The sequence below is a fragment of the Triturus cristatus genome, chromosome 5_2 (genome assembly GCF_964204655.1).
Source record: "Triturus cristatus chromosome 5_2, aTriCri1.1, whole genome shotgun sequence".
NCBI classification, from domain to species: domain Eukaryota; kingdom Metazoa; phylum Chordata; class Amphibia; order Caudata; family Salamandridae; genus Triturus; species Triturus cristatus.
The window spans coordinates 336,300,201-336,326,624 of record NC_140588.1 but is presented as its reverse complement, the minus strand read 5'-3'; the positions used below and the strand labels follow the sequence as shown (position 1 = coordinate 336,326,624).

The 26,424-nt window shown below is 44.7% G+C and overlaps 1 protein-coding gene across 1 annotated transcript in view; it reads right to left on the bottom strand.

Moving 5' to 3' along the window:
• MCUR1 (mitochondrial calcium uniporter regulator 1) overlaps positions 1 to 17,389 on the bottom strand; it is a 271,092-nt gene extending 253,703 nt beyond the window's left edge. The window contains exon 1 of the mRNA XM_085607101.1: positions 17,164 to 17,389. Coding sequence (XP_085463227.1) covers positions 17,164 to 17,323 — 160 coding nt within the window. The 5' untranslated portion in view covers positions 17,324 to 17,389. The remainder of the gene's footprint in view (positions 1 to 17,163) is intronic.
• Between the last annotated feature and the right edge of the window lie 9,035 nt (positions 17,390 to 26,424).

Sequence of the window (26,424 nt, the reverse complement as noted above, 5' to 3'; positions counted from 1 at the left end):
ACATCCCTCAGCCCCTCCTCCATTGAACTCCCGGACATCGTGCATTTTTATTTATACCTGCAAGTGTTTTTGGAATATCTTCAGACCTTTATCTAATCTCCCAGCAGCTGTATAACTTTGGGGAATGTTCGCCTTTTACTCCTGCATACAACCTTCTCCCCCGCCATCGAACTCCTGGACATCATGCATTTTTATTTATATCTGCACAGCACCCACAAAGTGTTTTTGGGATGTCTTCAGCCCTTTATCTAATCTCCCCATAAATGTTTAACTTGATGGAATGTTAGTGTCTCACTCCCGCATACATCCCGTCAAACTCCCGGACATCGTGTATTTTTATTTATCTCTGCACAGCACATGCAAAATATTTTTGGGATGTGTTCAGCCCTTTACCTTATCTCTTTGTAGTTGCCTAACCTGGTGGAATGTTGGCTGCATTACTACCGGATATCGTGTATTTTTAATTATATCTGCATATAATTATATTTGAAAATTACAATGTTCATCTCATTCATCAACTAGGCACTAACAGGCGCTCCTAAAGCAGCAGTCTCTACTATCATTTGGTGTCATGGGTGTACACGCAAGGCAATATTCCCAATCTCTTCTTAGTAGATATATGTGAGAAACAGTGGTGCAATTTTAGGTGTTTCAAATCGGATGTGATGAGTTGCTTTCTTGTTTTTATAAGGTTTCAAACTACAAATGTTGATAAACTCCCAGACAATGGCATATCTTGTTTGTGAAGTCTGGAGAATGGAGAAGTGCTTGTTTTCAGGGCTTCTGAGTACTGGCAGTAATGCAGAACTTCTACTTTTACGGAGGCAAGTGGCTACAGAACGAATTCTGTGGTAACACTGTACCACCAGCCCTAGGCTGTACTACAACAGAGTGGAAAATAAATAGCTGTGGCATGTTTTAAAGGGCTATTTAAAAGTGTGGCTACCTGGCTGGTCAAATTTAAATTTTCACTTTGCGCCATAGTTTTCAACATAATGTTTAAAGCATTCTGTTATTTTCTATTAAAAAAAAACGCAAACAGCATTCCAAGTGTGTGTGGGTGGCTCTGTGTGTGTGGGTGGCTCTGTGTGTGTGTGGGTGGCTCTGTGTGTGTGTGTGGGTGGCTTTGTGTGTGTGGCTCTGTGTGTGGGTGCAAATGCAATAAGTCTCGCATTTGAGAGTGATTAAGCTATGGACATTGTAAATAACAATGCCGTTTCTTTAAATGTTTTAAAAGCAAAAACAAACAAAAATAATGTCATGAGCAATGTCAATAGCTCTAACTTTAACAGTGCCGAGACCATTGCATTGTAAATGCTTGTTTATATTTGGGTAGGAAAGAGGAGGGATGGATCCGAGTAAAATGGGCGAGTGGAGCGTACCAAGCATTCAGTTTTACAGGGTAAGGGACATTGGATCACCAAGGGTAATGGAGGAGTGCAGAAGGCAGCCTGGAAATCATTTTTTATATTTGGCGAGAGCGCAGGAGATGCTACTGAAAATATTGGGGGAGGGGGGAGGGTGGGCAGAAAGATCAGTTATTGCTTTGCCTCACCCTATCCAAACATATTTGAGCAGGGTGAGGTAGGTGGTTTTGACAAGTGGTGGGGAAGGGTGGTAGGATGCCACACATTCTTTTTTATATTTGGGTAGGAAAGGGGAGGGATGGATCCGAGTAATATGGGCGAGTGGAGCGTACCAAGCATTCAGTTTTACAGGGTAAGGGACATTGGATCACCAAGGGTAATGGAGGAGTGCAGAAGGCAGCCTGGAAATCATTTTTTATATTTGGCGAGAGCGCAGGAGATGCTACTGAAAATATTGGGGGAGGGGGGGGGGGGTGGGCAGAAAGATCAGTTATTGCTTTGCCTCACCCTATCCAAACATATTTGAGCAGGGTGAGGTAGGTGGTTTTGACAAGTGGTGGGGAAGGGTGGTAGGATGCCACACATTCTTTTTTATATTTGGAATTTTGGTGGGGGGAATTTAGAATGTGTTATTTGGGGACTAGGAGGTTGGAGAATGGCTGAGGAGGCTAGGCAGGGATTGAGTTGGACGGAGCCCGGGGGTTGGCACAGGCATATATGGACCCCCCCCCCCCCCACATGACACTCACACCCTAGTGCAGCAGCTACAGTGAATTAGCATACAGGTGGTGCTAATGGGGTGGCCATAAGAAACAAACAAATTGTACATGAGTAATTATTATTATATGGATAATTCCAAGTGACATAGGCATTATAGATAATAGTGAGCCTATCAAAGGAAAAAACCTCATTACAGATACCTATCCATCTATAATTCAATATATATGTTTTATATCATTTGCTGCGTACCTCTTGATAACTCATCGAATTCTCCTTGTTCACAGACAAAGCAAGAGATAAAGACAGGTCTCATGAGAAACGTATACATAAAACAAATGCCTAGTGTCTACTACCACACCCCTTCACCCAGCTAATGACACCAACTACACCCTTCCTGCAGGACGGTCCCCTCCCTGAAGCACTGTAGCCTCAAGTAGAATGCAATCATTGTTGTTTTCAACTGCTATGATATCACACAAATAAACAACAGCTTCTAGAAAATCCAATTTTGGTGCTGTCTGTCAAAGTCATGTATAATAGAGAACCACTGTGCAGTGCAGATGCCTGGGTGATTTAATGTATAGAAGCAGAAGTGTACATGTCTGCTGGCTCACCTAGAGACCTCATCCAGGCAGCACCTCTTAATGGAATAGCAGACTCGTAAAACCCTGTGTTTTACCTGCCTTAGAGAATGTGACTTGTGGCTTACCACCAAACTTATTTGGCTGCCAACATTACTACATAGAGCCATACAGGCTGAAGAATACTGGTTGTAATTCTTTTTTTTACCACTATACATGTACTTCTTCTCTATTCAATGACGGAATGCCTTTTCAAATTTGGTCCTGAATAATGCCAAGGTACTTAAGACTGGTAGAAACATGCTGACTGAAAACTACTGCCCAATCTCCCTGCTTCCATTCCCAGCGAAGGTACTGGAAAAGATCATCAACAATCAACTCATGTCACACCTGGAGCAGAACCAGCTAATCAATGCCTCCCAACTGGGCCTCCGCAGCAATCACAGCACCGAAACTGCCCTGATCGCAGCCACCACCAACATCCTAACCCTCCTCAACCGAGGAGAAACAGCAGCTTTGATCCTCCTTGAGCTCTCAGCAGCTTTCGACACCGTATCCAACCACATACTGATCAAAAGACTCTACCACATCGGCATAGGAGCTCAGATGGATCACCTCCTTCCTCACCTGAAGAACGCAGAGGATCTACCTCCCACCTTTCACCTCTGAACCCAAGGAGATCCCGAGTGGTGTTCCCCAGGGCTCATTCCTCAGCCCGACGCTCTTTAACGCATATATGACCCCACTAGCCAACATCGTGAGATCCGACGGTCTCAACATAATTTCTTATGCAGACCACTCCCAACTCATCCTCTCACTCGCCGGCAACCCCACCACCACCAGAACAAACTTCCACAGATGCATGACAAATGTTGCCGCCTTAATGAAGAACTGCCTGCAGCTGAACACAGACAAGACGGAAGTACTGATCTTTAGGAACACTCCTGTTGGCTGTCAGACCTATTACCAGTACAAACTCTCTCGAACCACGTCAGAAACCTCGGAATCATTATGGACAACAACCTCACCATGAAATTACAGATCAGCGCTGTCTCTTCTGTCTGCTTTCTCACTCTGCGCATGCTATGTAGGATCTTCAAGGGGCTACACGTACACATGAGACGTACCGTGACACAACCCTCATCACCAACCGACTGGACTACGGCATCTCATTATTGCCTTTCATCCCCTGCTTGTAGATCGCCTGTATTTTGCGTTTGAGCTGCATCTCTCCTGCAACTTTGGTCTATTCTCTTTAGACTGACTTTAGTTCTCTGGATTTGACCTTATGCCCCCACATCTGAATGATGGATTTCACTCTCTTCTGTACCATCAATATTCTACCTCATTCTGACCTCCGTCTCCTCTGTGCTTCTTTAGGCACCCCTGAAAGCCCTCACATCAAAGCTCCCTCTTCACGTTCTTCTCTCGGATCTCTTTGCCCATCTCTACCCTATGCCTCTGATCACTAGCTCCTTCTGTTAATTTCCAGTGGCCCTGCCTCCACAAATGGCTCTTTTAATCTGCACCTCTGTTTTGTTTGTTGCACCATGATTGAAGAAGAAGAAATGGCTCCTCTTAGTCACGGAGGATGAGGGGAAAGTAGGAGAGTGATCAACCAAATGAAGATGTAGAGATATTAAAGCCTGCCACTTCATGTTCCAGCCTGGAATGTTTCTTTTTAGCCCAGCTCACTCTAGTAGCGGATGTCACTAGTTATGGAAGGAAGGATGGTAAGGAACACATGACCGGGACCAATATTTAATGGAAAAAGATTATAAATTTACTATACCTTCCTTCTGAAGTTTTGATTTTTTTGCCAATCCGTGCAGCACATAAACCGATATCCCACTCCGGCATGACCTCAACCTGCAGAGACGAGGAGACTGATAGGGAAAAGTTATGGACCTACATGTCAGTTCCCTCCCCACCTGCCAAATGTCAGGCTTGTGGAATGTATTGAGGGCGAGAAGAGCTATGCAGACCCATACACTTCCATGCGCCAGCATGGAGGACTATGGAGGAGCTTGCACGCTGCTTCCTATCAGCCACTTTTACCCCTGTCTCGTGTTTTCTCCCCAGCCCCTCAAATGGGATACTAAGATTATGGCGTATTCTAACATGACAGAGCATTAATTTTACAAGAGCATTTTGGAGGCGATAAAATGCTTAGGGCATACGTCTTGACTAAGGAATGGTTTGGTACTGCAGCCCGAGCCGCTACTTTGATACTCAACAAGGCCTTTTCAATTATTTTATTATATAAAGCTACTTGTGGCACATTTGTTTAAAATGTTTTGAGAAAGGGGCTGGTTTTATAGATATACAAAATTTTATATTTGCTTTACACGATTTCAGAACTATCCAAAATAAGAATAAATAAATCAGAACAACACGGTTTATGCTAAAATGGCTTTAAAGCCCGTCCTCAGCCCTTTAATTGGTGAATGGCGAGTGAGGGGAAAATCGGGCAATAAGTAATAGCGGTATTAGAAGAGCTTGAGGGGAGTAAGTGCGATTCAGAGATCTTCCCAAATAGAATACATCACTGTTCTCCTTTATAGGATTGTCATTATGAGACGTCAATTAAGGAGATTTGCCAAGATGAACTAGGTTATAAACTTTGTTTGGTCACTGTGTTGCTGTTTAGGGTACTTAACTATCTGAGGCCTGTAGGATGAGCTATATTAGAATCCACCAGTGGCCAACATTGTGTGGCAGGCCTGTCTTGTCAGTTTTGAGAGGTTAGTTAAGTGGGCTGGTATAGCCTGCATTTATGCCATCCAGTTGTTAGCAAGGTTCCACAGGACGTTTTATACATTATATGCATATCCTATTAAGGATGAGGGCTCGGGCAGTGAACTGGTATATAGTATATGGTGACATAGACTACATCAGATTTAGAGACTCTCCATTTTGTGGTTCGAGGTAGAGTGTGCTGATACTAGTGTTGGTGTCTTAATCATGGGTTGCTGTCCTAGTGGTGACTGTCTTCTCCCTGGGAAACTGGAGAGGAGTTGCACCTGGGGTGGCTATAGGCCTAGATGATTTATTGGTGGGCTGTAACCCTGGTGATACGCTCATATGTTACAGGGCCGTACCCAGGGGTGATAGCCACCAGAGCCCAGTACATGTAATCTTCACCAAGTGAGAGTTTGTACCCAGATGTGATAGTCAACCTAGAGCCCAATAGCAGTTATCCCCTATAGTGGTGAGTACTTTCTTACCTGGTGGTCTAAGGGGAAAGAGGCAATGCTTCTCATCCTAGGCCCTTTCTAGGCCATAACATGCCCAGTCAGCACCATCAAACTGTGGCCCTTTACCTGGACACTCGAGCTGGGTATCCTCAGGGATCTGTTTAAGTAGGAGGGAAACCCCTTCTAGTTAGGTAGCCTGGCTGCAATGGTTGCTCTAGGAGTTACAACATGGGTGGCCTAAAGCTACAATACAAGTGCAGCCTCGCTTGGAATGTGCAGGGATAAAAGGGGGTTAAGTTGATCCAAATATGTACCAAATGCTCAGAAGTGTACTTTAAAACACAGTGCCATCAATTGTAAACTTTTTTTGGTCGAAATAAAATCCAAATTGTTTAACACAGAAGCCCTAGGCGATGCAATGATACAAAGCTTATTTTTGGTGCACTTGTTTTCTAAGATGAACTTAGCCAGGCTCCCTGACTGGGATACCTTGCTATTTGTAGATAGCATACGTTCTACTCTATAACATGTCTTTAAAAATAAAGGCAATTTATGTTTATGACTCAAAAGACACTTCAGGAAGAACAAATTCACACCACTACATACACACCACTGTAAGGTTTCCACCACTGGAACACTACTCCTGATTTCTTTTTATAGGTTGTGATCCTAAGGGTAAGAAGAAATTACTGATGAGCTGCCTGGCAGGGCTGGAGAGTCAACTAAGGGGTGATGCCCTGCAAATGAATGGCTTCTCATTAGGGGCCCAGGATTTGACCACAAAGACTCATGGTCTTCTGAGGTCCTCTTTCCATCAGTCAGCCAAAAGGCAGGAGACAACAGTCCTCAAAGCGATTTTGCAACGCTCAAGAAAGAACTGTCAGTATGTGGCGTGGAACTTGCTTACCTTTATGTGCTAAATGCCATTCCGAGGTTCCTGAACGTGCTCATCTTCAATAGCAGAAGATGATGGAAAGGTGCTCAGAGTGTGGGCATTGCCTGGACAGAAGCTTCCCACCTCAATCAAGCATGCTTGGTAAAACAAATGGGTAAATGCAAGGCTACATGGACCCACAAGACTCCATTGATTGTGGCTGTCTTGAATGCTTAGAGTATAATTTCCTCATGGCCCATAGTGTCCTTGCTAGGCAGTTGTGATACTGAGTAGCTGCAGCCACAACCATCTATTGGAACCCTTGACATCTAATCTTCTGTGAAGTTGACCAAAGACACCATGAACTAAGAAGTATCTTGCATCACACCCGAGTGGACACAGGCTTGAACTTGTTTGTTTTTACAAACATGTTTTTGATTAGGATTATGAACCTTAAAGCAAGTTATTTGTTTTCACAAGGAGTCTTAGGATCACAAACTCTTTCACACGTATTTAATCTATAAGGAGTTGTGTGGGTCATGAAATAATCTTTGTTGTGGAATCTTGTTTGAACTAAATTAGTGTGGTATGGTATGCTGATATCAGTAACAGTAAATATATGATTGACAAGGATATGTATGATATTAAAGAATACCAGTTCTCAGCTAATCACACTGAATTTACACAGAACAAGGTGAAGCTATTTAGCCAACAAGAGAAGTGTGATTCGCAAATACCATGTCAACCATAACTGAATTTCAGAATACCAAATTTCATTTAATAATTAAGAGAGGGAAATACAAATTGTATCAAGAGGTATATCATATATTAATTCAGAAGTTAAACTTTAGGCTCCAAAATATAGTCACATTGAAGATCTCCTTTTGTTTATAGTTAACAGCGCTCCTGCAATGCAGAATAAGCCCTGCTCTGAAGTCACGCAATATGACAATATTTAGTGTCTCTGCTTCTCTGTCTTGACCCATTGCCATTTCCGTAGGCAAACAGTGAACCTACACAGTAGCAATGTGAGATTATCTGTGGATTGGTGAAGTGTGGAAACTATCAGGGCTTCTGTTTGAACCAGACTGCAAGGATAGTGCATCTTGACTACAGTATATCTGTCAAATATTGTCATAAAAATCAAAAACAGAGTTTGCTACAGACGAATTCTAGCTCATGAGGAAGCCAGTCATCGGGCAAACAGAGTGCCCAGAGTTGCTGGTGGAGAGACAGTCCGAGGAGGCTACAAGATTGAGTTTATATAGCTTCCTGTAGATTCAGAAACCATGTCCACTGCTTGGCCATAAGTGTCCCATCAAGAGAAAAGAAATTCAAAGTGGTCTGTCTGCAGTGGTGGAAAAACAAGGAGCGATTCTTTTATCTTTTCTAGAGAGAGGAAAGGGAGTGTATTAGGTAATCTTCCTGGTTCCCAAGCTAATGTATGTTCGGTAATTATGATAAAGTTGGAGACCTTCAACAAATGGATAAAGAATACTCCCTTCGAAAGGGAGATGTTACAAAAGATCATTCCTGTGGTCTCAGCAGGCCACTTCTTAGCAACAATAGTTCTGATGGGTGAATAATTCCACACTCTAACTGCTTACGGTTAACAGCAATTTTGCAGGTTCTGTGTCCAAGACTAACATTTTCAGTGTAGAGGACTTCCATTTTGTCTCCGCTCGATTCTAAGAGTTTTTACAAAGATGCTAGCTCTTCTACATCCACATGGCTGGCCCCCTGTTCCTGTAGTTCGACAACTGGCTAATTCTTCCTTTCTCAGTCACCAACACAATGGAAGAGTTTGTCTGCAGTTAAGTTTCATATCTGGGTTTTGGTTTTAGCTAGGGGTTGTCATACTGAGCCAAGGCCTCGAAAAATCATAGAAATGTAGCCAGACCTGCAGATCTGGTGACTACATAATTTACCTGACCTATTATGCTATTGACCCATAAACTGGTCTCAAATTATGTGATCCTGGGCAAATATTTTATTTCACCGAGCCACCTTATCCTTCATTATAGGACATTTAAATATGTGAGTTCAGAACGTCTGCTGTATGAAATACTCTTTTGTTTGATTAAATAGACTAATAAACCTTTGCTCCGTAAATAATACAAATCTAGCCCATACAGAGTACACATGACCCCTGGTTTTACTCTTAGTTCACCAAGACCATTGCCATCAGGGCAGGGGAAGGAATGTTTTAGTTTAGGTTTACCACTCTAACTTTTAATACATGTATTACTAAAGCATAAAGTGGTAGTGCACTGTCATTTGCAATCAGTGCATTTTCCATTAAAATGGCCACACTATTTCCTACCTACATGCAGTTTCACTGATAAGACTATATAGCGTACAAACAATAATGTTTGCAAATTGGGTTACTACAAATATTTATCATTTGTACATCACCAAGTAAGGTGTTCTGATTTGTTTTGATCTTATTAAAATCTTTGTTTTTAACACACTTCTCGATAAAAAAAGTGCTTTCCTAATTACGGATACATTTTGAAATATTTGTACTGTTCATTTACAAGCTATTTAAATGTTATGTGTTAGGCAAAAAACTGATATTGTACAGCCATTTGGGTCAGAAAGATTGTCCGACAGCTAACTTTACAAAATCTGCCAAATGCAGTAAAAGACGGAAAAGTAAATACAAACATCAGCATAAAATAAGCAGCAATTTCTAAAAAGACATAAGCTAACATTTGACCTATGTCTTTGAATGGCCAGCAAATGTGTCAAGATAAAAATAAGATTTAAAGGCATCTTCATTGCTCACTCACTTTCTGATGAACAGAACTCCTGTTCATTGCCAGCTCGAGTTCACTCGCCAGTATGGGCCAGTGAGCCCTAAAATAGCTCACCCTGATAAAAGCTGGCTCGCCATAGAGAGTGGGCAAGTAGATTTTTCGAAGCTTGGAGCTGTATTCCCTTGGTTGTCAAATTATTCTGTTCTTACTTTAGTATATTGTTCAAGTTCTTTCTTTGTTCTGTTGTGAATCAATATGGTATATGTGTCTGCCTGTGTGTATGCATTTGGCAGAGTGTCTGTTTATCGGGTTTTGTGGTTGGGCTCATTAGTGTTGTCCAGTTATTGTTTTTGTTGAGTGTCGGTCTTGTGTACTTTTACTAACAGATTTCTTCTGTCAAGGAAAGGAGATGTGTTGTAAAATGTTGTCTTCCAGTAGAATGTTAATGGCCTGCTGGATTTCCAGTGTCTGATTCACTGCTTTCCATTCTTGTTGAGATTGGAATTCTTCTGGCCATTTTGAGCTTGTGACACCTTAATTAAGACCAGGCACCACAGTTCAAACTGACAAGTAGAATTATTCTGACCTCAACAAGAATGGAAACCAGTGAGTCAGATATTGGAATTCCAGCTGGTTATTAACATTCTACTGGAAGGCAATACTTTACAAAAAGTGTACAAGACATTTGGCACCCTATTTCCAGATGTCTTTGCTTCCAAGGACAATGCCCACCTTCCCAGATTCTGCTACCACAATCTGGCGAAGAGATCTGGCGGATGGATGCTTGTTCTGTAAAGTGGCCCAAAAAGCTGTTGTACGCCTTTCCCTCCTTACTCTTGATTCCCAGATTGATTCAGAAGAAGGAGGAAGAGAATATTATTCTATTTGACCTCAGAGGACCTGGTTCCCTCTCCTGCCAACCTGCTAATTACATTTGGTACTCCCTACTGTATAATTCTAGTGGCTCTGGCTTACAAATGTGTCCCAGACTAGTTATAATTCTGGTGCTGGTGAATGATTCTGCTTTATGTCAAAAGGGATCTAATTTGTCAATCCAAATGAAACTGATAATACTGAATCTAAATAAATATTACTGGACACAACCACTCTCTGCAAACCCTTCGTAAAATTCCAGAGCCATGAGGAAATGCACATTCCAGCTAGTCTATTGAAGTGCTTTAAAATGGGCAGGTACTCAGCACCTGCACTTCTTTAATTTGAAAGAAAGAAAACATGCACTTCTTAGTGCAGGTGCAGTACCTTCAACAGGCGAGTACCTGCAATTCTCTGTGACAAACAGGTATTATGGAATGTTGAGTACCAACACTTTCATATTTCTATTTCATGCACCAGTCTTCTTTTCCAGAGTACATACTTTAAGAAATTGTGTTACTGGTTGAGGATGGTGAAATCCTAATAAGCAGCAACCACAATTCTTGGCAGGGTGAAGTCACAAACAAACCCCAAATTAACCTGTGCTCAGCCTTCTGGTAGCTTGGCACAGAGTAGTCAGGCTTAACTCAGAGGGAATGTGTACAGTATCAGTGCAATACTTGAATCAGTAATAAAGTGAAAAACACACCCTAAGAAACGTCCTACATCACATTATAAAACTAGAGTAGAATTTAATAAATAAAACTAGACCAAAATGACACAAATAAAATCAATAGAACTGGATATGCAAGTTTAAACATTTCAGTGAAACTGCTTAGACCATTTCTGGAATCCAGTGTGAAGGGCTCGATTTTACCGTTCTGGGCGATTTCAACTTGCATCTAGAGATGAGTTCAGACACAGGCACGGCTACATTGAAAGATGCATTGGCCAACCTAGCCATGGAACAGATTGTTAAGCAGAACACCCACAAAGCAGGGCACACTCTCGATGGGATTTTTACCTCCAATAGTGACATCGAGCTATTAGAAATCCTGCCGGTTCCCTGGTCAGACCGGTAATAACATTCTCTATAAATGTGAAAAAAGATGCAATTACACCCGCCCCGCCACGTATGCGCGCCACATACCTCGATTGGTCAAGGACAGATTCCACTAAACTAAAGGAGCAGCTCTCACTGACAATTCCTGAGATGGAACCAGACATCAATATTGCCACAAATCAAATTTCGAGCTGGATAATGTCAGCCGTTAAGGTAGTAGTCCCTCAAAAAAAAGTTACCTCTAGGAAGAAAACCCCTTCTCAACAATGGTTCACCGACTCACTAAAGGCACAAAAGCAAAACTGCAGAAAGGTCGAGAGGAGATGGAGGACTAACTATGATCAACGGTTGAAAGACGAATATAAAACTTCTCTGGACATTTACAAAAAATTTATATTAGAAGAAAAAAGCAAATATTTTATTCAAAAAATAGATGAGGCAAAAAATTCTAGTAAAGAACTCTTTACTACTGTAAAAAAAACTAACAAAAATTGCTAGCAACAAACAGGCAGTAATTAGCTCTGAATTTTGTAATAATCTGGGCCAATTTTTCGTAGATAAAGTGACCTCAGTCTATGAGTCCTTCAAAACGACCGACAGGCATTTTCCCACACGGTCAAACTCAGAACTTAAAGAGGAATCATTCCCACTAAAGCAGAATCCCTGGTTTCACTTTTCGCCACCTTCAGTGGAACAGATTCTTCAGATAATTAAGACTACTAAGTCCGGTGATCTAACGGACCCTTGCCCACCGAAGGTGATGCATCTATTCCCTGAGCTGTTGAGAGAACAATTAGGAAGGTTATTTTTACAAATAGTGAAATCAGGCCGCTTCCCAGATACATGGAAAACCACCTCTGTGCTGCCACTACTAAAGAAACCAAATCTAGACTCACAGGAACCCGGGAACTACAGACCTATTGCGAGAATTCCATTCACCGCAAAAGTTCTGGAGAAACTATTGAATAAACAGCTGGCCCTATTCCTCTCAGATGTAAATGCCTTAGACCACTCGCAATTTGGTTTCCGAGAGGGACATGGAACAGAAACAGCCCTGCTCACTGCAGTAGAGGAACTCAGGAGTGTTTTAGATACCGGAGGAAAGGCCGCCTTGATCCTTTTGGATATCTCGGCGGCCTTCGACACGGTAAACCATGATACACTCCTGATCCGACTAGCCAAACCCGGAGTTCATACGACGGCTCGATCGCTGCTAGCATCCTATTTGTCTAACAGAACGTTCACAGTGGAGCTGGGAGAGGCAAAATCAAAACCATTCAACTCTGCGTGTGGTGTACCTCAGGGGTCTTCTTTAAGCCCCACTCTTTTTAATTTGTATGTAGCGCCTTTAGCAGCAATTATAAGGAATTGTGGGTTCCTACCTGTCTCTTATGCCGACGGCACCCAAATAGTGGTATCAATCGCAAATAATGTCAAAGAGACGGCAGAAAAATTGTAAAACTGCATGATGCAAGTTAATCAATGGATGCAGAGTAATTGCTTAAAGTTAAACGGAGATAAAAGCGAAGTCATGCTGTTAGGGACAGATATGAAAATTTGGTCCACGGAGTGGTGGCCAGATTGTTGACTGGAGATGGGCAGTCACCTAAACTAAGTGAAAAATCTGGGTGTGATACTGGACAACAAACTGTCATTTGACGCCCAGTCAAACAAACTGGCATCAACCATTTGGTACATCCTGAAAATGATAAGGAAGCTCCTCCCATTTATCCCCCTGGATTCCCGTAAAACGGTGGTAACAGCTCTGGCCTTATCAAGGCTAGACTATGGGAACGCTCTGTATGCTGGGTAACAGGTTCAGCACTTAGCAAAACTACCACGCTTGCAAAACGCAGCAGCGAGGTTGGTGCTGGACATTCCCAGGTTTGAGCCGATTGCACACAGACTAAAATCCCTCCAATGACTTCCAATGGAAAAAAGAATCCAATTTAAGTCTGTATGTTTTACCTATAAAGCCTCAGTTTTTAAAAACTAATTGAAGATTGTATGAGCCATCCAGGAATCTTCGTTCTAGCCAAGCAAAACTGATTCAGGTCCCAAGATACAAAAAGGTCAGGTGGGGGGGGGGGGGGAGAAGCTTTCTGCTACATGCAGCTAAGGCTTGGAACCTTCTCCCAATCACAATCAAAATAGCCCATCTATGCTTTCATTCAGGAAAGAGGTATAAACCTGGCGGTTTTCTTCCAGTTAGACCCTAGTCTTGACAGATCCCTGGTATTCTCTGCATCTACCCAGCGCCAAGACGCCCATGGGCAAACGCGCGCTCTACAAATTCATAAATCAAATCAATCAAATCAAATAGCACTACAAAGCGCCAACTGTGGTTATCTGGTCGCACCGGACTGGGACAAAGTCACACAAGTTCAGGCCAACCGCAACAGAGCGCTAGCCAGCTACAGGGACCCAGTTAGGCTCACTGAACAAGAGTACTTTAAATCCTGCCTGTGGAGTGTTGTGAAGTCCCATGTTGAGAATGCGTTGTGCAGAGAAAGAGATGCGTCACGCAGAGTTGGTTCTGAGGAGCTGCCAGGCTAGGTCCTGCATCGTCGAGAGGGCTTGAGATGCAAAGTCCTGAGTCGAGGATGTGCTGCACACCGGCTACTCCAGAATAAGCTGTGAGGCTTGCAATACGAAGTCTTGTGTTGTCATCGAGGATACCGTCCACAAGGGACCTGCATCGCTCAGCAGTGGTGCCAATGAGGCTGTGGGCTGCGAGGGTTATGTGAGATCCTGGTGCTGGTAAAGTCAACGCAGCAGAGGAGATGCGCAGGTTCTGCTGGGTCAATAGATGGGTTGGCAGAGCACCTTCAGGCCCACTTCCAAGGGTCCAGTACTAGGGTGGGACCACTTGGTCGGGTAGGACTCACAGTTGCAGAGTTCAGGTGCTGGTTACAAGAGACTATCCCTTGGAGTTACTTTGGTGGTCCTGGGTACAGGTTGCAAGTCCAGTCCTTCAAGAGGGCAGCAGGTCAGCATCTCTTCAGGTCAGCAGTCCAGCAGAGTGGCAGTCTTTTCAGCAGCACAGCAGTCCTTCTTCATGGCAGAGTCCACAGGTCCAGAGTGGACTGAAGAATTGGTGTCTGAGGTCCAATATTTATACCTGGTGCCTTCTTTGAAGTAGGAGAAGCTTCTAGAGGATTCCCATTGAAATGCACATGTTCCCTGCCTCCCAGGCCCTAGCTCCCGACTAACTACAAGGGGTATGCAGCCCTTTGTGGGAAGACAGGACACAGCCTATTCAGGTTTAAGTGGGGATGTGCCCAGCTCTGCCCTCCCATCCTGCCAGTGTTGGCCCATCCAAGCACACCTAAGCTTTCTATTGCGAAAGGAATACACAAAGACCAACTACACCTAGTCATGTGACCCAGAGACAGGCTTCAGGCACTAAACGGCTAAGGCAGGAAAACGCCAACTTTCTAAAAGTGGCATTTTCTAAATTGTTATTTGAAATCCGACTTTACCATAAAAGAGGGGTTCTCATTACAAATCCAAAGACACCAAACTTGAACTATTAACCGGTTACCATTTGGAAGTGATGAAGCGAATTTCCTCCTTTTGCAAATTAACGCATTTAACTGAAAACTGTAAATATTAATGCTAAATTATACAGACATAATAAATGCAAATCTTATAGTAGGTAATCATATTTAGGCACTATAGGTACACACCTGTTTTAACATATTGTACTGATTTACGTTAGCCTAACAACTAATATCAATTTAAATGTCAATCTTACCAATAAGCTTAGAGGCCTGTTTTTGCGTGTAAACTGTTTTGCACAAGATGTTTTTCTCTATCTGCGGCAGATGCTGTAATCATCCAGGAGCCTTCTTTCAGCTAGTGAATAGGCATTTGATATGCATGAGGCAACTGATAGTGAAATTCTCACCGGGAGGAGTGCAGATGTCAGAAAACGCGACCCGTGGGAAGAACTGTCTGAACCACAAGATCTGTTCAAAGTAATAAACCAAGGACATAGTTGCATATGCCAATGTGAAGACATGAGAAACTGGGGAGTTTACCTTTTTTACAGAATTTGCTGAAGACTGATTGGTTTGAGGGAGAAGGGAATGATAAATTTGTTGCCATTCATTTTTTTATTTAATTTTTTGCGGCGAGCGTAAGGTAAGTTGTTTATTTATTTTATCTTACCTATTCCGTCATTTGTTACTTTCACCCACGCGCCACCGCGCTTACCTGCACGGGCCGCCACTGCGAAGGTGCGCTGCCCCACTACATTTTGCGCAGTGAAGAAAGGAAAAATAAAATGGTCATTATATTACGTTATTATCATTTTATTTTCCCGTTATCAGGATTTGCGGGGGGACTTGTCTGTCATCACAGCCAGCAAGGGGAGGAGTGATGGGCACTTAAGTGAGCATAAATGTTTGACCAGCTGTTTTGAGTTGGCTAAACAGTCATGCTCACTTTGCATTTTCCCCACCTGGCTGTATTGCACAGCCTGGTGAGGAAAATGCACAGGCTCCCACTGCCTGTCAGAGCACTGAACCATGGCGCTTAAACCAATCACAACACTGCATTGCAGAGTTTTGATTGGCTTAGGGGAGCCTGTGTGTGCTTCCTGCTTCAAGCAGAAACAGAAAAGGGCGAGGCAAGGTAAGTAATTTTTGTATTTGTTTTTTTATGCCTCCGTGCTAGTCGGTGGCAGCTGCCACTGGTGGGAAAGTGTACAGAGTGCTAAGGCCAACAAAAACGAGATCAGAAAGATATGGAGGAGTAAGGCAAAACGTTTGGGGGAACACCACCCTAAAGGCTTACAGGTCTAACACATAAAAGAAACGTATGGAAGATGTATGAAATACCAATAACATAACAATTTTAATCAATGACATTAAAAACTGGAGTCTGTTGGCAATGCATATGCCGCAAGCGGATGGTTTAGCTTCGATATGAAATAAAATATACAGCCAGATTTCTGTTGTAACTCTGTATACAGTAGGCAATGAAAGAACAAACGGCATACCAAGGTCAAGCACATCCAATTCATATGTACAGTAAAGTGAAAAGTGGTGCAATCGCTTCCTGCACCCGCCGTCTGGAGGTGCCACTAATAGCCACATTTTCAAAGGTGGAAGGTGCACTCGTTGTGGAGTCAATAAAGCAAGCCGAAGTCTATTCCAAAAGTACTTCTTTTATTCCATTGATTCTCAAAAACTGGCACACGTGTTTTGGCCAGAGGGAACTTCGTCAGGGCTGAAACATCATAGACAACGCATAACATAAGAACCACTGTTATGCGTTGTCTATGATGTTTCAGCCCTGACAAAGTTCCCTCTGGCTAAATTGGGAACGAAACGCGTTGGCTGTGTGCCAGTTTTTAAGAATCAATGGAATAAAAGAAGTACTTTTGGAATAGACTTCGGCTTGCTTTATTGACTCCACAACGAGTGCACCTTCCACCTTCTTTGAAAATCGGTATACAGCAGCTAGCATTTTGTTGCAGGTAACGTAACTAATTGACTGAAAGCGTGTAATATTGGGAACTTTTAAGAATTCGTCCTATTCAGTTGCGAACAGAAGGAGTTTAAGTCAGAGAATCTATTTGTATGCTATTTGCCCTCCAAGGCTGTACATGTGAGTACAAGTATCAATTCAAACAGTGTGATCTTGCGCAAGGAATCCAGCAATGTATCCGCTTATAGCCCAACCTTCCTCTCATTGGCCCGGCCCCGCCCCTCCATGCTCACCCGTCCTGCTGCAAGCTGCTTGTAATCTGCTGTTCTGGGGTGGCAAAAAGGAACATGCACACAGGGGTGATAGGCAATTGAAGTTGAATACACGCCATCGCGAGCACCCTCTTCCTATGAGAATTCTTCTGCCTGTGATTACAGCAGCAGGAGGCGCCATACTACAGCAACAAACTCAAGGCATCCGCAAGTTGTCACAGAGCATATCATGAAAACAAGCACAAGTGATTTTCAAAACAATCCATAAATGGCAAAATACAAAGCCAAAACAAGTCCATTCCCTCATAAAGAGAAAGAGTGGCTACTAAAGGAAATTAACGAAAAAGTAATTGATCATTGGGTAATTAAAGTGTCTTCCAGAATCATTTTCTCTTTATTAAACAGAATAAAATGTTTGTCAACAATAAAGTTTACATTGTAACCTGGCTACTTTCGTGCGCGGATGTGTGCACCGTAGTTGGGAGCCATGTTGGTAAAGAAACATTGTAATTGTATTTGAAACCAGCAGCGGAAGTGGGTTACTCGGCTAATGGGGACCTTAACACTTTGGTCTTTTAAAGTTGGTTCTTGAAATCAAGTATTACAGTAGCAGACCTCAAATCCGCATGATTGTTTTATCCTAAATACATGTCGTGCTATTTTTAGTAGGTAATTATAAAAATAATATTTTTTGTAGAGTCATTTAATTGATAAATAAAGATAGTTAATTGATAAATACATGAGTAATAATGCACGTAATTTGCCTTTAAATTCTTGCCACATAGCAAATCCAATTAAAAATGGCTCGTGTTTTAGGAAGCATGGGATGAACCTTCGCAACTGCTTGCCCATTTCTATATTGGCCGGGAACACGTTGTCTATTGGCTGCTATTAGCTTGTCATTGCCTCCAATTGTACTGCATGAGAGCTGCAGGCAGCACAGCAGGAATACATGCCAATTGACCCGATTGTGGCGGGAGACTCCCAATTTTAAAGCCAACAAGCATTGGCAAAACGAATAGGTCTCACCTATGTGAGATTCAGACCTGCGAACTCACACTGTGCCGCCATGACACAGGATAACGGCTCCCTTCACATGGCCTCCTGGGAAGGGGAAAGCGAGCTGAAAACCGTGGGTTTCCGGCTCATTTTGTAACAGACCTGTCAACTAAGTAAACAAGCATTTGCAATGCAATATTTACGAGAGTTAGTACTATTGGCATTGTAAATGACAATGCATTTTATTTATGTGTTGTTTTTAAAACAGATAAATAAAATGCATTGTTGTTTATAATGCCAATAGCTTAAACTCTCGCAAATGCGAGACCTATTGAATTGCAAATGTGTCCAGTGCCCGTGCTATAATAATTTTAAAAAGCGCTGGGAGAGAGCGTTTCATAATGCTATTTGAGAAAATAGTGCTCGGAGGCTGTAATTAAAGCTACCGAGTAACAACACACATAACGGGGTGTCACCATGGGAGGTTACAAAAGGAGACACGGCGATACTAAGGAGGGACTACTAAGCCTATTGACCATTGAACAGCCACAATTTACAGTGGACAATGACACAAGCCAATGAATAATAATATGGGCGGAGCTTCAAGTCCCTACCTGAATACAGCATGCCTCACAGAGCAGCGCATGCGCTGTCCAGGTTCAACCTAAAAAAATCACACTGTGTTAGAAGGGGGGGGGGGGGGCCTTGAAGGTGGCCTCCTGCTGAGAAGTGCCTAAGAGACATTTGTGCCCCACCCCGCTCCTAAACCAACTCCTCAAAAGCAAAACATAAGCTTGCTGAGGCTGCTGCAAGTAATAACAAGTCTATTAACAGTGACTTGAAACAGTATGCACATGCCCAATGCTGGCCATTATGTGCGCATGTGGCCGCATGAGGATATCAGCGCACACACTGACACCACGCGTCAACACGCTCAGATGGGTGCATTTCGTCCATGCCGGTGGACTGTATTTAGTCTTGGCAAGACGGAGGCACAGTAACATTCAGATCTTCAAGGACACTGAATAGGTAGTATGCAGGTGAGACACCTTGACAAAGTAAGTCAGGGGGACGGGTTCTCTTTGCAGTTAATAATCGATGGGGAGCATTTCTGATATACCTCCCCATCCTCAGTGTGTGACTACCGGGCCCGCCCCCTCCTGAATATCTATGCCGCAAAGTACTATCGCATTCAATGTAGCTGTAACGCCCCTGATGGTGTGCCGCAGTGCATAAAATGCATGTATCACACAACCAATGAATAACTTTAAAACGTTACAAAGAGAATCACCACTATTTCCCTTCCGAGTACACTATTCTTGTTTACTGCATGATGTAAAATGTGGTTGGTTGCAAATATAAATAGTTCACAAGAGAACCTGTACCGGTTCCTAGTTTTCCAGTATGTATGAAATAGACTGCATGGCATAAATGCAGTCTGTAAGCTGTGCTAAACAAATACAGCATGATGATTGCTGCCATTATAATCCTGCTTAATGTCTCTCTTGCTTGACTTATTACAGATACATGCACAGAATCGTTATGAAGATTGTAAATTACAAATAACCTTGCACGTAATCACGTGTTAGAATGCGTATGTGTACACCAAATTAGGAGTAGAACATGATAATAGGAATCTTCCGGTCCTGAAGAAAGCCATTTGACCTTGTTGGGCATTTAGGATGATGGCTGAAACATGTAGACCTGGGATGTGGGAGATCATAATAATCTCTGTCCACATCCACCTGTGTTTTTAATCTTATCTAAGGCTCCCATAATTAAATATTGCCTTCAGTGGTGGGAGACCTTAAGGAAATTTTACCTGCCTGATCCCTGTAAAACCAATGAAAACCTGATCCGCTGGAACTCAGGCTTTGAAGCACACCCAGATGCATTAGGCATCTTGGGTGGGAACCCTATGATGAAGCATTCCATTAACTAGTGTTAGTGGGTGAGGGTTCTTTTAAAAACCCATTAGGATTTCCTACTCACCTGAACGAGGGGTACTACATCATTTAGAATTTTTGTAGCAGGTTCTCTCTCATTGTTTGTTAATAATTAAAACAAACAAAGGCAGAAAAGTCATGTTAGAAATTAATACATACAATTTTGTTTAAAGCTTTGATTAGTATCATGTTCGGGCCTTTGCAGACTCTTAAAACAACAACAAATTAACAGTATTTGTCTATTGGAAAGGTGGTAACCTTATGGAAGATATATTGGCTTTGTCAATGTTTTAGCCATGTTGTCCAGCAGCCTTCTTGCAGTGCAGAATGCCTGAAAGTGTAAAATAAAAAAGTGCTATGACGCAGTCAGGGATGTCCGCGTCATAGCGATTTTTTTTATTACTTTCAACCATCCTGCACAGCATCACGCAGCTGTACAACATGGCTTGATAAACATTGACTGTTCCATATAGCTGCTGCACCTCATATGCTAAAATTCCTGTACTGAAATATCAGAGGGATGGGGTCCACTACAAAACGTCATAACATACATAGATATCTACGTAGACGAGGGATACAGGTAGCCAAGTTGCAGGAGACAATTCTTACACAAAGTGAGGTGGAGAAACTACGTTGAAGATGGAGGGGGCAACTATTTGCAACCTCCTACTAGGCCTATGCACAAGGCGCACAGATTCGGATCAGAGCAGGAGTCCCATTTGAACCCTTATACTGAACCATTGACAAGGAGGGCCATTATTTGCTACTGACGGGATGGCTCTTGGGTCGTAACTTCACCCTGGGTAGTGTATATGCACCTAATCAGGATCAGCTATCATTCCTATACTCTCTGTGTGCTCCTCTGGCTATATTGGGTACCAGTGACCTCCTCATTGGGGGAGACTTTTACTGTGTGGTGGATGTTACCCAGGACCACTCCCACCTCTGTTATCGGGGGCTCACGTGCATCAGGTTGCTATGGGTTATCAGAAGTAGCAGAGACACTGGGCCCTGACAGATATTTGGAGAACACAACACATAGCTGTTAGGGATTATTCTTTTTACTCCCCCATACATCCGTTACATACACAACTGGATGCTTTTATATGTTCCCAGGGGCTTAGTTCTTCTGCGACCTAATACTTAGGGTGCACATTTTCCAATCACAGTCCCTTATTATTGGACGTTAGACCCGTAGGGGAGAGCCCATTGATACCCCTGTAGAAGCTCAACCCATTGACCCTGGAGGACACATGCTTTCGGGAAACTTTCGGGACTGCCATTGACTGTTATTTGATATTATCACAGATTCGGCATCCCCGAGACAAGTAGAATGGGAGGCGTTTAAGGTGGTGGTGTGGGGACACTGTTTGAGGCAATCGATTAGAATTCAGCGTGATCTACATAAGAAACATGAGTACCTAGCGACCAGACTACTTAGCCATGACAATGCCCAGGGTACGGAGACATTGGACCCGGAGTGCCTTCGTGAAACACGTGAGATGACTATAGGGGTTACCTCTCCAGGATGCAGGACGAAGAGGGATGCCCTGGTAGTTTGCTGGCAAGCTTGTTAGGCCAGAAATGCGGGGGTCATTGATTACACACATTAAGATGATAACTGGGGTTAGAACTGGGGGTCTCTAGTTGGCAGAGGCAGGTACCTTTTACCAAATAGGGACCCTTGCTTCTAGTCAAGGTAAGGGGCTACACTTCTAAAATAACCCCTGCTCAACCCCTTGGTAGCTTGGCACGAGCAGTAATATAGTGAAAACACTATTAATGGACACCACACCAGTTTACAAAAATCAGTAATCTTTACTAGACTTAACACAAGACCAAACAACAAAAATCCACAATACTGTAATCAAAAATAGACTTTAAAATGGTAGAAATAGCTTAGTTCAATGTAGATGGTAAATGCGACACTTTACTCTCAAAGTACCTTAGATGCGCCATTCCTTACACTCAGGGGAGTGGATGCGTCGGTTCCTTACTGCTGCGCAGGAGAGTTGAGGCTCGCTTCCTTGCTGTGTGGGGAGTTAATGCGTAGTTTCTTACTGCAGCGCGGTGACAATGCGACAAGATGGCGCCTCGATGCGATGCGACGATCCGGTGCGATGTGACAAAATGGCATTCTTGATGTGAAGTGACAACGTTAGATGCGATGCGTGCATGCTCAACGGCCATGCGGCAAACTCGGTAACTTCTGAGCAGCGACAGGCCCTGCGACACACTTTTCTGGTGAAGCAACGGTGACCTCTGCTGCAGCGACACGCTTCTCCTGTGAAGTGACAAGCTTCGTCGGTGATGCAACGGCGAACAGCTGCGGCGGCGGCACGCTTCTTCGGTGATGCAACGGCAACTGCTGCGGCGGCGACATGCTTCTCCTTCAGAACAGGAGGCAAGCTCAGCTTCAAGCCCTTGGAGATCTTCCTCAAGATACTAAAAGTACACACAAAGTTCCTTTTCTACTTTCCTTGGCAATAAAGTAACCACAGCAGGCCAACCCCAGAAATAGCAAAACAGCACAGGGGAAGTCTCCTCCTTCAGCTTCCTTGGTTCTTCTCCTTGGCAAAGGTTCATCTTGATTCCCAGAAGTGATCTAAAGTTCTGGGGTCTGGGCCCCAATATTTATACCAGTAAATCCTTTGTCCTCTGAAGGGGGCCTATGCCCAGCCAAAACCAGTTCTGTGCAGCTTCCTGGCAGGAGGTGGAGACAGCATTGTTGAAAGCAGACCTGGCCCAGTGAGCTGAAAGGAAATCTCCTCCCCCTACTCTCTATTCTATGAGGGCTCAGGTCAGTGAACGGAAATCTCCGCCCCCACTCTCTATTCAATTCAGGCCCTATTCAGCCCAGCCCTGACCCATCAGACTGCTGGAGCCAAGGCCGTCTCCAGCCCCTTGTCACTCACAAACCAGACATGGAATACACAAACCTAGCAGAGGCATGCTGGATGGTTAGGCAAGAAAATTCCTACTTTCTAAAAGTGGTATTTTCAAACACAGAATGTAAAAACCACATTCACTGAAAGATGTATTTTAACATTCTGAGTTAAGGCATACTAAACTCGAATTTCTACCTAGTTCCCTGAGTCAGTTAGATTTATAAGAGGTTATAATCAAACTGCCCATTCTGGCCTATGGGAACAGGTAGCCTTGCAATAGTGGAAAACAAAATTGTCTGTAGTTCACTATCAGGAAACGCCACACACATCAGGGCATGTCCTACCTTTTACATACAATGCACCCTGCCCATGGGGGTACATTGGGCCTCCCTTAGGGGTGAGTAACATGTAGAAAAGGGAAGGTTTGGGGACTGGCAAGTGGGTGCACTTGCCAAGTCGACATGGCAGCCCCAGGCTGCACACAGGCTCTGCAATGGCAGGCCTGAGCCACATTTTACAAGATGCTTCTGTGGGTGGAACAACCATTGCTGCAAGCCCACCAGCAGCATTTGATTTACAGGCCCTGGGCACACATGGTGCACTGTACTAGGGTCTGACAAGTAAATCAAATAAGCCAATCATGGAGTCGCTAATCCATTACAATAATTCAAAATAGGGAGCATTTGCACTTTGGCACTGAATAGCGCCCGAACCCATCAGCACTCAATTTTGTGACTATTATATGCACCCTGGGGCCTTTCAGCCATGGTAGCGTCCTGCAGATCTTAACTGGGCTTAGGATACATTTCGCTCTCTGGGGATACAGATATTCTACACCCTCAAGAACCTGCAAGATGGTAATCTTGGCAAAACGATCAAATCTCTTTGATCCTGTGTCCCCTTTTGGCACTGCTTACGATTGCTGATTATGGCCCGAATATCTTTGTCCAAAATGGTCATGTTACTACGCCTGTTGTATTTTTTTATCAAGCTCCCAGTGGTGGTACCGTCGCACTGGTTCTGCCAATTGGACTCACTGCTACAGGAGTTAATATGGGACGGGACTCGACAGAGGATGTCACTAGAGACCCTGCAGCACCCCATGGTGGAGGGAGGTCTGGGTGCACCAAACTTCGAGCTGTATTTCTTGGTTTCTCAGATCCAGTGGATCACTCAGTGGCTGGTTGGACAGAGACAGGAGGAGTTGGGCCTGGTAGGGTCCTCTACCCACATACAAGCTTTACTGGCTAAACTTCTGAACCCAGCAGTCGAGCTTCCTCTGATGCCGCTGTTGCTGGCCACTGCCTTGCAGTGTTGGAAGCGCTGTGTGACTAAAAAGGAGGAAGCCGGAGGCTCGCGGTGTACCAACATGGCCGCTAGTTAGAGCGGCTCCGAGACCCTCCCGTCCTACCCCATAGATCCGCCACACATATCCGAAGTCTACTTGTGGAATCCATAACCGGAAAGCGAGCGGTGCCTTCCGAGGTTCCCCTGGGCGAAATCGAAGCTTGTGGCCCGGAGTTATCCGCGTCGGCGGGTCGGGGCCTTCACTTGACGAGACCGGGGGGTCGAGTGTGGAGGCCCGCCATCGGGAAGATCGTTGGCGGCAGCGTGGCCCCCTCCCCCAACCTCGGAGGATCGAAAATACTGACGGAGGACTCGGGGGCGGCCCTGGGGCCCCCCACCTGGTGGCGGACGCTGTGGCCTGAAACATCGATGAGGAGGCTGTGGACGCATATATAGCGGGGGAATATAAGACCGCTGGTGTGAGGGGATCGGATCGACCGCTGAGGGCGGAGGAAAGAAGGGGAAATCCCTGCTGCCTGTGGTGTTGGCTTGTGGGCGGCTGCTACGGCGCCTGGGGGGGTCTGCGGCCACTTTTATGTCTGCATTCCACTCGGACATCGTGACATGCGTGGCGGCACTTGGAGGAGAGTGCGGCCATAGCCTGGAGGTATTTCACTCGGGGGATGGGTCAGAGGCATGCAGATACTCTTGGCTGCAGCGCGCGCTGCAGCGCGCGGTATCGGCCGCGACTGCACCTAGTACAGCAGAGACTCCAGGGGAGCTTATTGACTTGCTGGCAGCCCACGGAGTGTGGTGTGCGGGTGGGGCCAGGTGCGGCTCTGGACCCCCATGGTCAGGACACAGGACACAGCAATGGCTAAAACTTCGGCAGTCCCTCTGGGGAATACACCTGAGTGTCACCGGGGGGGACTGGCGAGGTAAGAGTGGAGCAAGCACCTTTCCACAAACACAATAATGAGAGAGATACCAGTGGCCATATTTGATAACCAGCCCCGTTTCCCCTCCCTCCTCTGACACCTCCTCGGCCAGGTGGCTGAGCTGCCGAGACTGCTCATCCTTGCTCTAAATCTGTCGATTAGGGTTGTCAGCTCTCTTGTGCTAGGGGAGCTACTGGACCCTACTGTAAAGTCTACTTGTGAGACCAACCCCGTGGTCCTGGCGGCCCGCAGATATCACAGCTGAGACTGGAGACATCGCCCCCACGGACGGCGGGGCATTGGGCAGCCTCCTCCCCCCGGCTGGGGCTGGTCCACGACTCCCGTCGGGCGTCTAGGCGCTACGGGGCGGGGTCGCCGCCGTCTGCGTGTCTACGTGGTGGGCCGAACACCCTGTGAGAAGACCTCAAGAGAACCAGACCTGTAACAACCCCATCCCTTGGCCAGCCTGAGGTCTCATCCAACCACCGGGAGGGGGACTTGACATGGCCGCCGCTAAGAGATCCCGAGTGTCCCAGCAGGCCAAGCTAGACCGATTTACCTGCCCGAAGGCAGGCCTGGCTGAGCGAAGGGGGACTAGCGAGAAACTGCAGGGTGGAACTAAGCAGGACTCTACTGAACCAACAATGAAGGATTTAATGGCAGCTATCATGGGGGTCCGCACATCTATTGACTCTCTCTCCTCAGAGGTGACATTGATTAGAGCAGATCTTACAAAACATAGAGAGAAAGTCAAACAGTTAGAGCTTACTACCGCCAGCCTTGTGGAGGATACCGCAATACTTCAAACGAGCATCGGAAAACTTCAATCATTCCGCCAGCATGCGGAGGACAAACTGGACGATTACGAAGGACGCATGAGACGTAATAACGTCCGCATTCTTGGCGTACCAGAGAAATCGGAGGGTCCCTCTGCGGACCTGTTCATTGAGGAACTGATCACGACGAAGCTGCAACCAAAGGGCCTTTCTAAATTGTTTGTTATTGAAAGAGCCCATAGAGTGCCGGGGGGCCGCCCGAGGCAAGGGGCCTCCCCCGCCCAATACTGGCTCGTCTACTCAACTATCGAGACAGGGACACTATCCTCCATGCGGCGAGGGTTGCGCCACCGATCCGACTGGACAATTCTGAAATCACCTTCTTTCCCGACTTCACCCGAGCAGTGCATATGCGGAGGCGATCCTTCCTTGATGTTAAGCGTAGATT